Source organism: Cygnus atratus, chromosome 16 (assembly GCF_013377495.2).
Source record: "Cygnus atratus isolate AKBS03 ecotype Queensland, Australia chromosome 16, CAtr_DNAZoo_HiC_assembly, whole genome shotgun sequence".
Taxonomy (NCBI): domain Eukaryota; kingdom Metazoa; phylum Chordata; class Aves; order Anseriformes; family Anatidae; genus Cygnus; species Cygnus atratus.
Window position 1 is genome coordinate 10265386 of NC_066377.1, and position 14932 is coordinate 10280317.

Genomic DNA, 14932 nt, shown 5'->3' on the forward strand with positions numbered 1-14932 from the left:
GAGCACCAGCTCCCCCTTTATGCTCTGGTCCCAGCTCTGTGCCGGGGCAGCGGCTGCAGCAAGGCGCAGGGCGGCTGCCACGCAGGGCGAGGAGCGGGGACAGGCATTGAAGCAGCCCCCCAGCCTGCACGACTTGGTTTTGGTGCCCTGCGACCACTCAGCCACCCCCTGGGAACCCTGACCGCTCGGGATGCTGCACGAAAACACACCTGCTGCTGCTGGATGATCCGTGCAGGACCGCTGCTGGCCCGGGGACACGTGCGCCCCAGTGACTGTGTCCCCCAAGGAAGGGACATCTCTGCCACCAGCTCACAGCACCCTGGGGTCCCCCTGCTTCCCCCCCGTTGCCTTGCTGGGACAAAGCCCCCTGCACCCAGCCTGCTTTCCTGGTCACAGCCCCCCAGCCAGACACAAGCAGGGGCACACATCCCTGGGGCTCTCTCCCTGTGGGTATCTCACGAAAAAAACAACAACCGAACACCCAGCAGCCGAAGAGCAGCTTCCCTGCCTGCTGGCAGCGGCTGCGTGTGCAAGAGGCGTGCACGGGCAGCCGGCTATAAACCTCCGGGCAGAGCTCTTCCCAAACCTCAGCACATTCCCCGGGGGGAAGAGCTAAGATGCAGCTTTTGCGTCACGCTGCCGCGGGCTGCCCGCCTTGGCTGGGTTAAATCCCTCGCACACGTGCCCCGAGCAGGTTGCTCGCAGCGGTCAGCCCCGCGCTCGGCTGCTCGTGGCTCGGTCCTCAAGGTACGTGGGGGGATGCAGGAGGTGCAGCGGCTGAGGGACGAGGAGGTTCCAGCCTTGTCCTTTTTTTTTTTAATTCTGGTTTTGCGGTGGTTTATTTTTCTCCCCCTCCCTCCCCAAGATAAGGACTCGTTAGGATTCCTCACCGATCCTTTTAAAAGTTGCCGGGTGTTTCTTTACCTGTGTGAGATTTCTGTTTGTTCGCGGGATTTTCTCTACGTGCCAAGCGCCTGTGAAGTGATGGGGCGAGTAGCTCTGCATGCTCCTAATTAGCCCTGTCTGGCAGGTAGGTGGGATAACTGAAAAAACTGGGGCAGAGTCTGTACTGCTTTTTTCTTCAAAGAAACACCAAGAAAAGCAAGACATCTCCCTGCTGCTCCCGGTGAAGTTACTGGGACGAGAGCGCGGGAACAGCGGGTGATCAGCGGGGTAATCCAAAACTGATTTTGGGAAGGACAAAAGAAAACCCATTTCCACCTTATCTGGGGCCAGGGGGCTTGCACGGCAGCGCGCAGCGGTGCGGGCGGTGTTCTCTCTTGCAGCCTGACTCGGGCTCTGCTCCGCGTTCCAGCTGGCAGGGCTGCGATGCCGCGGCTGCGCTTGCACCTCTGCTTCACCGGCGTGCTCTGCTGGCTGGCGCACGAGTCCGGCTCCTTCGCGCTGCCCAACGCCACCGAGCTCCTGTCCCCTCCCAGCAGCGCGGGGCCGGGGCCGGCTCCTGGCACCGGGGTGCCCCGCGGCCGCCGCCGCCGGTACCTGGCGCCCCGCGACATGAGCGCCATCCTGGACTACCACAACCAGGTGCGGGCGCAGGTGTCCCCCCCGGCCGCCAACATGGAGTACATGGTGAGTGCGCATCGCTCGTGCCACGGGGCGGGGGGCTGCTGGGGATTTGCGGCTCAGTGCTCGTCCCGGGGATGTTTTGCACCCCTGGTGCAGGACGGACCCCCACACACCCAGAGCTTTCCCCCAGGAGAGGCAGAGCGGGTGCAGGATGCGACCCAGCGCATCCCATGACAGAGCAGATGTGGGTCCCTGATTTCCCTGCCCCTGGGGCCATTCCTCCTGCTGCAGGCTGGGTTTTCCTGCAGCCCCAGCAATGCAGGGAGGCTGCCCAACCCCGCTCGTGTCTGCAGGTGCCCCACAGGGATGCTGCGGGAGGGAATAAAGCTGCTGGCCCCACTTCAGTGCCCTCAGCCACCTGGACAGGGCTGGACCAGCTCCTCACAGCATGGAGCACCCTGACATGCCCATCCTTCCTCTAGCACTGACCAGGGAGGGCCTTTCTGGTACCTTCTGGAGCAGAAAGCTCCTACACATGCAGAGGGGGATGCGCCTCGGGTGTCTCCATCCCACCTGGGAGCAGGTGGTGCTGCGCGCTGCTCCTGAGCTGGTTCCTAAAGGCTCTAGGATGGGAGAGCAGAGCTGGGATGGAGGTGGGAGCAGCCAGGAGGTCCCTGGATGCTGCTGGGGGAGCAGCAGGCTCAGCACACAGCAGGTCAGATGTGCCCGGGGCATCCTGTGCTGCTTCGTGCTTGGCCTAAATCCCTGCCTTCCAAAATCCCTCTCCTGGGCATGGCTGAGGCTCGTCCCCAGAGCGGTGTGCTCCCCTTCCCGCAGCTCTTTTCCAGACCAACGTGCAGGCCAAGTTTTAGGAGCTGCTGGGGGTTTCAGATCCCCCTCTGCGAACACAAGGTTTCCCCACCTGCCTGCCCCCAGCAGCCCAAATCCCCACCTGCCCTTTCTTTTCCCCCTCTCCAGGTGTGGGACGAGCGGCTGGCCAGGGCGGCGGAGGCGTGGGCCGTGCAGTGCGTGTGGGACCATGGCCCCCCCCAGCTGATGAAGTACGTGGGGCAGAACCTCTCCATCCACTCGGGCAGGTAAGGGCCCCGCAGGGAGCCCCCGGGGGCTGGCTCCCACCGCTCGGAGCTCTGGTGGGGGCCGGATCTTCCGAGCCACTGCTTCTGGCCTGGGGAGCAATGGTTCCTGCAGCGGGGCGTCCCGTCCACACCGCAGGCTCCCCTTTGCAGGTACCGCTCCGTGGTGGACATGGTGCGGTCGTGGCACCGCGAGCAGCAGCACTACTCCTTCCCGCACCCCCGCGAGTGCAACCCCCGCTGCCCCTCCAAGTGCAGCGGCTCCGTCTGCAGCCACTACACCCAGGTGAGACCCCCCCCGAGCCCCCAGCTCACACAGAATGGGGGGGTCTGGATTTCTGCTGGGGGCGATGGAGCCCCTGCAGGTGCTCACAGCGGTCCCTGCACGCGCGTTTCTGCATCCTCCTCCTCTGGGACCAGATCCCGGCTTCTGTCTGGTTCGAATCACAAAGCTTGCTCCAGGAGCTTTTTTCCCTGCTTTGCCCTCACTTTCTCCTTATTACCCCCCTAACACCTCTAAGGCTGTGAAGAGCAGAAAAAAACCAACCAGCCCCTTCCCGCACCAGCCGATCATGAATCATCTCGGTGGCAGAGCGGCTCCTTGGCGCTGCCCAGCCCCGTGAATGCAGCCCCTTCATCCCGCGGCACCTCCGGCTGTGGCTTTGCCAGCACGAGGTGGAAAACCTCCAAACCTCCCTCTGCCTCCCTGCCTCGGGGCTGAGCCCCTCCGATGTTTGCGCGGCTGTCTGGGAGCGCGGCGCTGCCTCAGTCCCGGTGTGGTTCCCCGGGGGTGTCTCGGGGGCTGTCTGGGCTGCAAATGGGCAAAACACATTTTTTAAGGGAGAAATTCAGCCCTCGGCGGCTTTAGGAGGAGCCTTCTGGTTCTGGTCCCCATGGGAGGAGTTTCACCTCCCTGCAGCCTCCACCAGCAGTGCTTCAGGGTGAGCTTTGGTGGTTCATTTGGGTAAATCCGACACGACCCAGACCCCGCTGCTTGTTTAACTCAGCTCACCAAGGCAGCGCATCCTGGCACCAGGTGGGCACAGAAAAGGGACATTCAGAAGCCACCCTCGGGTGGCCGAGCGGTGCCAGGGTGGGCACGGCATCTCCCCCAGGAAATTCGGGCCGTCGGGGCTCGGTCCCTGCCCGGCAGCTGGAGCTGATGGGGGCTGACCACCCGCTTTCTGTCCTGGCACAGATGGTGTGGGCGTCCTCCAACAGGCTGGGCTGCGCCATCCACGCCTGCAGCAACGTGCGGGTTTGGGGCAGCACGTGGCGCCGCGCCGTCCTCCTCGTCTGCAACTACGCCATCAAGTAAGTGCGCGCGGGGAGCCGGCCGCGCCGAGCTGAGCTGGGTGCCACGCAGGGGTGATGCTGCTCTCCTCTCTTCCCAGGGGCAACTGGATCGGGGAGGCACCCTACAAGGTGGGGAGGCCGTGCTCAGCCTGCCCGCCCACCTACGGCGGGGTCTGCTCCAACAACATGTGCTTCACGGGACTCAGATCCAACCAAGTGAGCTGGTTTTAGGGCTGCGGCAGCGCTCCACGGCTCCACCACCCTCTGGGGACGGGGGAAAAGAGGATTATTTATAACACCACACTGCTTTTGGCCCTCCGACCCTCCTCCCCGTGCTGTGTTAGGCATTAGGCAGGCTATCAAACCCATTTCAGCCCCAGTGCTCCCACCCTTTTTGGGCACCCCCTGGGGGCACTGCCTTCTCCGGCTGTTTCATGCCGGGGGGGGCACTGGGGACAGCTGGTGGTGGCCTGGGGCACGTGGGGGGAGTGGGATTGGATGTCACGGCCCTGCTGCGCAGGGCTGGGGGCTCTCCCTGCCACCCCGGGACTGGGAAGAGTCTATGCAGTGACCGGCCAGACCGTCCCTTTGGGGTGAGTGACTGGAGCCCTGTGTGCATCGCTCTGTGGGGCCCCCCAGCCACGGTCCCCGGCTCTGAGCACCCCAATAAAGCGGTCTGGAGACCCGAGTGCTCGTGTCTGTCCTTACTCACAGCCTTCTGCCCCCTCCTAACATGGAGTTGTGCAAGTTTGCTCTGTGTTTTGGGGTTACCCCAAACCGCAAAAGGGTGCAGGAGCTCTCGGCTTGGCCACGGCTGTGGGAGATGCCCGGGCACTTTGCTCCATCGTGTGGGAGAAGCCAGCACTGCCGGGACACTGGGCGCAGCGGGGACACAGCTGCCAAAAATCCCCGAGGTTTTGGCTCAGGACCGTGCCCTGCCTGCGATGCTGGGGCTGGTGAGAGCTGGGGCAGGCAGGGCCCCCCCCAGGTGCCCCCAGCTCTCCCCATCTGCCAGCAGCTCGGATTTCTTCCAAACCTGCCTTTCCCCCACTGCTGCAAAGGGCTTTAGCCCAGCCTGGGGGTGACAGGGGGCTCAGTCCCAGCCTGGGCTGCCAGGGGGAGTGGGGGGGAGCAAAGACCAGTCCCCCAGAACCTGGCAGAGACGGGTTGGTGTTGCCTCAGGTGTGGGCACACCGGCAAGACGCCCCTTCCTTCCCTGCCGCGTGCCTCTCAGGAGGAAAGTGGAGAGACCAAGCAGCGCCCCTCAAATGGAAACCCCCTCAAACCTCCCCGCAGGGCCCTGCCCAAGTGTAGGGACCGCATCCACACACCTTGTGCCTGTGAGGTCCCAGACGTCCTCCTGGGTGGAGCACGGATGTCCACGGGTCACTCCAGGCCATCGCAGGTCCCCACGAACCCCAGGAAGGCAGCCAGCTCTCCCCGCTGCTCAGTGGGCGCAGACAAAGCATCCTGCAAGGAGGCCATCAGAAACAGGGGGTGCGGGATTTGGGGAGCAGAGGGAGATGGGGAGCGAGCTGCAAACGCCGCGCACCAGCCCCGTGCTCTGGGTACCACCCTGCATCCCGCCGCTGCATCCCCATCCCCAACGACCCCTCCGGTTTGGCACCGAGGGGACAAACCCCGAACCACAGCCGGGGGATTTCACCCCTTGGCCGGGCTCTGCTCTGCCCCAGCCCCGCTCTGTCGTCCCCCGGCCGGCGCCACGTGGCTGCACCCTCGCTCGCCTTTGTTCCGCCACCGCGGCCGGGCGATGCCGTGAGCCCTGCGGTGCCCGCAGCGCTGCGGTGCCGACCTCCCCGCAGCCGGGGGGGGCCCCGGCCTCCGCCGCCCCGGCCTTGACACCGGCTGGCAGCAGGAGCCCCAAAAGAGTCCAGTAAAAGCCATGTTTGAGTTTCTAGCTTGGCAGCAGTTACTATAGCTACAGCAACAGCACCTTGCAGATTGGTTTCCATAAGAGCTTGGTTACTATTTAACATCTCCACCCACATTAGCCCTGATTAAGCGAATCAATAAGATAACAGGAGAGGCAGGTTTCCTCGCCCTGCCTCTCCGTGCTCCCTCCTGCCTTCACCTAGTTCCTTAGAAAGACATTTCCATTTATTTATTTTATTTTTTATTTTTTTAGTCCCACACTTCCTCCGCGTTTCGCCCCAAGTCCCCATAGCGGTAGCCGGCGAGACATGGTCAATGTAAGCACCCAGCTAAGCGCTAAGATGGAGGCTCCGTACGGTGAGTACCGCGGCCCCGCCGCCCGCGGGGAGCGGGGCTGGGACAGGGCAGCGGCACCCGGCCCCGCCGCGCTGCCCCCGCGGGCTCCGCCACGTGCGGAGGCTGGAGAGAAAGGGTCCCCGATTTTATCCGTGCATACTAGAGGTATATATAAAGTGTTCTCGTTCGCTCCGCTCGGCTGGAAGAAGAAGGAAGGTGCTGGAGGGAGCAGAGCGGGGCCGACCCGCTCGCCGAGGGGCCGCTGCGCCCTGGATCGGGAGCGGGTTCCCAGCTGCAAGTCGAAGCAGCCTTGAAGCCCCCCGACGTGCCGCCTCGGGACACAAAGCCAGCCCGAACGCCAAGGCTGCATGTGGTTTGCGGCGTGCCCCGGCTGCCCGAGCGGCCCTGCCAGCCAAGGGAAGGGGCCAGGCCGGGGTGATGCCGAGCAGGGCTCCCAGCGGGGAGGTCGGCGCCCAGGCCCCGTGGTGCGGGGCACCAGGCACCACGTCCTGCCCCGGTACCGGCCCAGGGCAGCCCCAGGCTGCTGCTCTCCTTCGCTGGGCCGGGTGCCAACAGCCAACAAAGGCACGTGGGCGCTGGGGGACAGGTCCCCCCTGCCCAGGCTGTCGTCATCCTGCTGTTACCCTCTGGGTTCAGACGTGCTGCAGCTTCCCCCGGAGGCAAGGGGCCAGGGCTGGTGTGGTCCTGTGGGATCTGGGGCCTCCAGAGCCCTGGGTATGGCCAGGGCGCAGAGCGGGGATGCAGCAGATGAGGTCTCACAGTCACAAGGCTCTCCGTCACACCCTGTGGCTCTCCATCACACCACCCTGCCTCTCCTCGCTCTGTTTTTGGTGTCCTGCTCCTCTTCTCCTTTGCCACACTCGCCCCGAAGTCGCAGCCCCACCAGCCCATGCCCCAGCCGCCGTGTGAGCTGCAGCCAGCCCCAGGAGGTTTGCTGGGCTCCCAGGCTTTGTTCATGCCCATGCTTTGTTCGTGGCCACGTTTTGGGCAATGGCTCCAGGCCCGCAGACCCCTGAGGGTGCTCAGCCACACACCTTGCGTCTCCAAAGGGACAGCAGGGGACGTCCCTGCCACCGTCAGCCCTAAGCCAGCCCCGTGCTGGGAGTCCTTGCCATGGGGGCCCGTGTTTCCTTGCCCCATGTACTTCAGGACTCTCCAGCCTGCTTTGCTCTTTGGCTCCAAATGCTCCCGCGCACAGCTCCGCGGTGACACATCGCACATCAGCACGGCCCCTCGCAATGGAAACGTGTAGGGACTGTCTAGGACGTGCAACAGCATCCGCGGGCTGGGCATGGAGCAGAGAGCTACAGGGGAGCAGGAGAAACGTGACAGTTAGAAAACTCTCAGGTTTAGTCTGTTTTCATTTATTTGTAGGTCCTAGGTGTGTAGGAGCCGGGGGCTCTCGCATTAAGGCAAGCTCAAAATAACGCTCAGCTTTTGGTCTGGTCGGTGCAGATTGTGACTGTGTCCCCAGCTGGTGCTGCTTTGACCGTGTGCGGGGAGACGCGTGGTGAGGGCTGTTAGTAAACCAAGCCTTGATGCCTGTGGGAGATCCGGAGGCTCTGCCCCTCGGCATGGTCACTGCCACCGGCCAGCACAGTGGCCAGGGTGCTGATGCTCACTTGGGCAGAAGGGGAGGCACAAGTGACGCGGATGTCAGATCCACGGCATGTGACAGCACAGGGGGAGCCAGGGAGGTGCAAGGTGGCTGGGTCCGGGTGTCCCAAACCCAGGGTGCCTGTGCCCTCCTCTGCCCTGGGGCACAAAGCCATCCACATTTCTGCAGCGAGCATCAGCCCTTGCAGGACAGACGATATTCAAGGAGCTGGATGAGCTATGTATTCACTTACGATTAAGTTGTGACGTCCGCATGCATCTGGCTCTAAGCGAGCAGCCGTTTGCCAGCCCTAGCACATCCTTAGGGGAAGGCAGGCGAATAGCTCCGCCGGTAATTCTCCCCGGGGACTGGCTGAGGGTCAGCAGGCAGTCCGACTTGGGAAGAATTGCTCCACATCCCACCTGCGCCGCTCTCCCCATCTGGCTTGGTGCACAAACAAAGGCAGCGCAGACACCCGTGGCTTGCGAGTCTGTCCTGGGGCCAGGCTGTTGAGCCTGGGGCCTCGCGAGGGGGAAGAGAAAAAAAATAATAATAATAAAAGAGAAAGAAGGGCCTCCCGGGCTGAAATGAGAGAAAAGTCAGACTGTTGGCAGGCAGAAGGAGGGGAGTCCTCCTAAACAAAATGGGTGAAAAAGTTATCCAAACAGAGGCGGAGGAATGGCCGGAGGAGACGGAGACCCGACAGCCTCTCGCCTCCCCAGGAGCCTGCAGTGCACTTGGCTGGGCTGGCACTGCCGCAGGATGAGCACAGGGGCCAGGACACGCTGCGGGGCAGGTGGCAGTGGGGTGGCCAAACCCTCCCCAGAGCCAGCGGGGAGATTGTTCCCTTGCGAGGGAACGCAGGCGCTGCCTGGAGCCATGGCAGTGCTGAGCCCCAGCTGTGCCGTGAGCTTACTGTCAGGGTTTTCTGTGATTGACAGGCTGGCTTCTGGTATTTTCACCCCTCCGTCCATCTCAGGAGTTTCAGCGTTTCAGCATCCATTTGAAGTCAGGGATAAAGAGCAGGAGCCCAGAGTGGGGCATCCCCAGCACATTTACAGCAATCCTCCCCATCCGCCCCAGCCCCAAAGCACCTCCTGGGTTCCCACAAAAACACAGGACCTGTGCTCTGTCTAAAGGAGCTGGAGGATGCACCGCAGGAGCCGCGGCGAAGGTGTCAGGTCCCCAGTACCCTGCACGGACACTCAGCGAGAAGGGAGAGAGGTCACGGGGCTGGGGGGGACGTTCAGCCTCCTCTCCAGCACCTGCTCAGGGCTGTAGGATGGAAACTGCCCCCTCAGCAGAGCCTGCCACTCCGGGCACGCTGGTGCTAAGACACGGCAAATGTTTGTGAGAGGACGTGGGATGGAGAGGGGGATGCCCAGGAAGGGGCCCAGGGCCTCCTTCCTTCCAGGAGCGAGAAGAGGAGCCTGTCTCTGCTTTTCTCCTCCCAGTGTGACCAGTGCAATCAGGGCAAATGTCCCTAACCCCAGCACAGCCACCACTGCTCCTTCCTATTTCAGGAGAGGCTCTTGGTGCCAGGGATGCCTTGGCTGGGTGCTTTCAGCAGGCAGCAGCGCATAGCCAGGGTGGGCTCAGTAAAGCAGCTTTGGAAATTAGCTGAAAAATGTGAGAGGTCAGAGCTGCTAAGGCATTTTGGTCAGATGCGGTGCATAGTTTCAGCTGAAGAACATAAAAGCAGGCAGAATTTCTAAATATTTGTACCTTTCATTGTAAAATTGATTTAATTTTTATAGGCTTCCATTCTATATGACCCAAACTGAGCTTTTTTCCCCTGGAATACTCACGTCAGCTACTATTTAACACCTCTATCTCTTCCTTGTCCATTGCACGAGGGCTGTCAAGGACAGGCAGTGTTGGGACACCACCACAGCCACGTGCTTTCCGTGGTCCCCTTCCCGGCTCCACTCCCACCGTCCCCACCAGCTGCTCGTAGGGGCCGTAACGCCAGTGCCGGTGGGGCAGCACCTACAGGGGAAGAAACAGCTGAGTAGGATCTGGCTACACCCAGGAATAAGCACCGGTATTTAGACAGGAAGCAAAAGGGCCAAACATTTAGCTGCCTGGGATGGATCCTGAGTGCTGGAGTTGGTGGAGTTTCTTTGTGGCTGGGCTCAGCAGAGCCGGGGATGCTCTGATCACACCGAGATGCGCGACTTCCACTGCTCCGGGGCAGCCCCTGGCTGCTATTGAAAACACATTGGTGCTTTTATAGAGGGGAGCGAGAACAGCAGTGCTGCTGTCACCGGGCAGTGAGACCCAGCTCTGGCAGGGGAGCCTCAGACTCCCTTTGAGCCCCCCGAGGCAGGTGGAGGTCCGCTCTCCAGAGGGATGCGTCGCCCAGAACTGAGAACTTGAAGTGAGCGCAAAGGGGTGGTGAGTGATGGTGATCCTGCAGCCAGAAAAGCCTGTTTCCTGTAAATATTTCCTGTCAATACAGCAATACTTGCAGCAGGAGCAGGGCCAGCGGCGGCAGACAGGGTAGTTCACGGGGCAGAGCAGGGCGAGCGTCTGGAAGTGTCGGAGTTAGAGTGTGGCAAATACTGCAAAAAAAACATCCCTGACTGTGTTCAGGCTCCTTCTCTGTTTGCTTTCCTCAAATATTCGAGCAAACAAATTTCCTGGCAGAAATGTTTGTGGAAAGAGCAAATGTTGCAGAATTTTCAGGGAAGGCGTATTTCGAGGTAGTGGCTGTATCGCGAACCCGGACCTGACAGCTCTGCTCACCGGCGCTGGGCACAGGCACCAAATTTCCACCGGGGTCCCTGAACTAAGCCAGGTCCCAGAAATAATTGCTCCCCAAAATAACTCATGTCCAAGCTTCGGCCTGAGCATCAACAGAAATCACTTAGCAAATCCCTTCAGGAAGTGCAAGCCTCAAAAAAATAACGTGCTCGAGACAACGCACCAAAGCTCCACGCGAAGCAGCTTCGTGCAGAGCTGCAGCTAAGGAAAGGCACCAGCAGCCGAGGAGCAGACCCTGGCTCAAAAAGCCACGTGTCTGCGTGGCCGGACCGGATTCCTACCCCAAAATGCTGCAGCCACTAGAGGGACTCTGGCTGCGTCCCGTGGGACCAGGAGCCCCAGTGCCGAGGGGCGGATGGGGACCATCAGCGTGGGCTCAGCCCTCCAAGGCCCCCACACGGAGGTGTCCCCGGGGGCTCAGCGGGCGCTGGCATCTCCCCAGGGGAAGACGAGTGGAAGTGGGGACGGTGACACCGTGGGGCACCATGTGGGCTGCCTCCTCCATGACAATGCGCTGGGGGCTCCGACACCTCCTCCAGACATCCAAGCTGCTTTTGCACGCTGGTTTTCATCGCAGCCCTACGAGGGCTCTCCCCTCACCTTGCTCATCCCACCCCAGGCTGCCAGGACGCAAGCCCCCGGCAGCACCTTCCTTGCTGCTTTGCCCACGTACCCCAAAACTCAACCAGGCTCAGCTCCTGCCACTGAGCCTGGGCACCCGAGCCCACCAGTGAGGGACCAGCGGGTATCTTTCACCTGCCTCCGCATGGGAAAGCTGTCCTGGCCGTCCTGGCCATGGGCGTGTGCAAGATTTTATAGGTGATAGCCCCTGGGAAAGGGGGAAAAGCAGGGAGAGCTGTACACTCAGCTTCTGGCGTGGCTCTGCGCTCTGCTTAAGAGCGCCAATGTCAACAGATAGACCTGGAGGAAGGAGCGAAACCAAATACACGGGCACTTCTCAGAACAAGAGCTGTAAAACCTGCGCAAACCTGAACAAGTGGCACAACACTCTTTTTATATGGTAAGAATCAATAGTCGAGCCCACTCAACATGTTTGCCGACACATAAATGACAGCCACCGTGCTGCATTTACGGCCCAGCGCCTTCAGCGGAGCCGGCAGAGCTCAGCTCCCACCGCCACGCTCGGTCACCTCTCACCCTCTCCGCTCTGACGGGATGCTCCGAATTTTGCAGCATGGTCCCCACAGCCTTGACTCCACGTGAGAAGCTTCTGCTCCTCCTTCCACCACACCAGCCCGCTCCACATTTCCAGAGGATGCACAAGTCCCACACCCTGCCCTGCCCTGTCTGTAGGGGAACCAGGGTCCGACCCCACTGCCCTGGTGAGATGCAGCAGCCTGGCATGAAGATTCATCGGTGGTCACCCCAAGGAAATTCAGCCACAGGCTGTGAGGCTGGACAGGGTCGGGTTAATGGATAGGGCAACAGCAGGGGACAGCAGAAGGCATAAAAAAACAAGTGCCCCACGGAAAAACTCCCCTGCCCGGTGCTGTAGGTCCCCAAAGGGACTGGCACTGGCAGGGCAAAGGCAGCACCAAGAAATCAGGGTAAGGTAGGGGGTAAGCAGCAGGGCTTTAGATCCACAACCCTCTCTGCTCCCCCTGCCTTGGAGGGCTGAGGTCAAGGAGTAACTGGTGGTGGCTTGGTCCCCACGGGGACATCCTGGTGGAGGCAGAGGCGGGTGCTGCCCGCAGCTCCATCCCTGGGTGTGTGCCTGGTGACTGCCACCGTCTGGGAGAAATCTCTGTGTACTGGGTGTGTTTCCCTGCTACGGGAGTTAACACACCGGTGTGGAAACAGACGGGTGAAGGGAGGTGTCACGGGGTTACGCGCAGTTCAGAGCCGGCCCTGCCCTCCAGGCAGCACGATGCTGCTCCCAGCCCCGCACAGACGCGCTGGGCATCTGTGCCCATCACCAGCCAGCATGGGGCACGGGTACGGACCTGCTGGGCTGGGGTCCCCTCCCTGGCTTCCTCGGAGGGACTCAGGCTGTCCCTCCGGGCCCCGCATCTCACATCCATCGCACTTCTTGAAACCTCAAAGCCAAACTGAAACTTGCCTTCCCCTCCGAACAGCATCTTCTGTTTGAACTGAATCGTCATTCCCCATCCGTGGCTCACCAGGAGCCTTCTGGAAGCCCCTGGCAGCTGTGCTATCAAAATTAATTCTGATGAGTCCCAGGAAGCCCAGGGTGGGAGCAGAGGCTTGCAGAGGTGGGACAGGGACAGTTTAGTCACGACTTTGCCATTAGAATTGTGCCTTTGAGAGGGCAGCGAGGGGTCCGGCATCTCTGGGAGAGCAGAAAGGAGCTCTCCTCCTCTGCACGGTGAGAGGAGGGGCAGGCTCAGCAGGAGGAAAGCTCCCTGAGGAGGAAGGAAAGTGCAGGAAAGTTTGTGTTTCAGATGGGCTTGGCCATGCCGATAGCTCCTCGAGGTGTGGGGGCTGACCAAGGCCACGCTTGCTCCTGGCCCTGATCAGGGTGGCTGCCACACAGCATGCGGATGCATTGCAAAGTCACCTAGTTCTCCGTTTCAGCATTGCATTCTCATTGCTCCGAGCATGTGAAAACTCAGTGAAGTGCCACTCTAATCCCTCACCTAATTTTACTCCTCCAGGCTAAGCAGGGCCACACAGCGCCAGCACACTCCTCGCAGAGGGGACTAATCTCAGCGCTCAGCAGCTTCTGTGCTCCCCGCCGGACCCGGGCCACTGAGTCAACACGAGTGTTGTAGCAGCAATATCTCCAGAAAAAAAAATAGAAAATTCAGTGCTGCAATGGCAGAGACGGTTCTCTTTTGGTACTTGGAAAATCCCTGTTCTTCCCAGTGGGCTTGACTCGGCTTGGCCACGGTGTAAGGCACATCCAGGGACCATGCTAGCCAAAAGCTCAGGCTGCCCGGGACATGGAGACTCCTCAACTGCCCATCAAGAGGAGCTGGGTGAACCAATACGCACGGTCTATTAAGAAACCTCAGCCCTGAGAGCCTTCCAGGTCCCAGTTTCTTTAGGAGAGGAGGGCTCTGACACAGGGCAGCAGAGCTCGCACAGTGCTGACACCAGGGCCATTTGAATCATCGGAGCTGCTGCCCGGGGCTTTGCAAGACAAAAAGCTAAAGGCTGCCCAAAGGTGGGGAGCACCACGCACACAGCTCCCCGCCTGCTAACCCGCTGTGCCTTCGCACCTCCCTTCTCCTCCTCTTGTAATGGCAGCTGCCTGACATCGATTGCCCATGCGCGGCTGGGAGGTGAAACAAAGGTTGTTTCTCAAGGATATCGTGTTATGGGTATTTATATAGAAACATTTTAAAGCGAAAGCTCCCAGCCTCTCCCCACAGAGCCTGACCTGCTCCTGTTGTTAAACGTGCCCAGGCACATTTTGCGGCGCAGCCTGCACAGCTGCACGTGCAATCGGGCCCCCTGCCCTGCAGAAACGCAGCAGCAGGCCGGAGACCAGGGCGAGGGCACCTCAGAAAGGTGGCTCAGAAAGCACCGAGCATCGCTCTGGGCACCAACAGCAGGGCACAGACCCAGAGCCACCTTATAATTCCCCTCCAGGCAGTGGCCAGAACCCTTTAAAACCTGCAACTCTGCAGCACAAACTCCTGCTCCCCATCAAATCTCATTGTGACCAGCATTAAGGGATTAGCTGAGCCCTGCTGCCACACGGCAGCCAGCTCTCCTGCGCCCGCTCGGGCATGGCTCTCACCCCGCAGCCCACTGGGGGCTCGCCGGGTGCGCGGCCCCGTGCGAGGGCGAGACTCCCCTAGCTCTGCCTGCAGAGCCGGGCACCCCTGGAAGATGCGTGGCAGCAGATACCACCTGCTCCAGGAAACACCAGGTACCCCTACGTGTTCCCAAAGGTTCTCTTAGCGGGAAGAGAGCTGGCTCTGTGCGCTGCTCCCTTGCCCCAGCACCCACGGGGACCGTGGTGCAGAGGAGTGGGGCGAGGGGAGAGGCAGCGAGGAGGTTTCCTGGAGTCGGGGTGCTCATGGGGAAATCCTGGGGGTCCCTCTTGCATGAGCAATTCCCTGCGAGCAGGTCTTGTACTTGCAGAGGATGCTCCAGCATAATTCATGCCCCCTGCGTGTCCCCAGCCACCACGCCACGGGACGGGCTCCCCACACCAGTGCTGTGCTGGGAGCTGCTTGGGGAGCCACGAGCTGGGAGCTGCTCCCAGCAAATACCTGCACTCTTTATCAGCTGATGATTGATTTAGAAAAGTTCATGGCTTTGGCATTCCGTGATACGTTTACTAGAAATGGTTCATTTCCTCAAATGATGTAGTTTATGGTCATAATATATTTTAATGTCTTTATGGCAGAAGAGGCCAATGGCACTGGGTCCTGCAGGATTGTAAAGGGACAAATAATAATGTTATTCT

At 60.8% G+C, this 14932-nt stretch overlaps 1 protein-coding gene across 1 annotated transcript; it reads left to right on the plus strand.

The window, feature by feature from the left end:
• Positions 1-1329: 1329 nt before the first annotated feature.
• R3HDML (R3H domain containing like) lies at positions 1330-4148 on the plus strand. The gene is made up of 5 exons (XM_035548445.1): positions 1330-1590; positions 2506-2624; positions 2775-2907; positions 3820-3935; positions 4016-4148. The coding sequence occupies exons 1-5, from the start codon at positions 1330-1332 to the stop codon at positions 4146-4148; spliced, it is 762 nt and encodes a 253-aa protein (XP_035404338.1).
• Positions 4149-14932: the final 10784 nt, after the last annotated feature.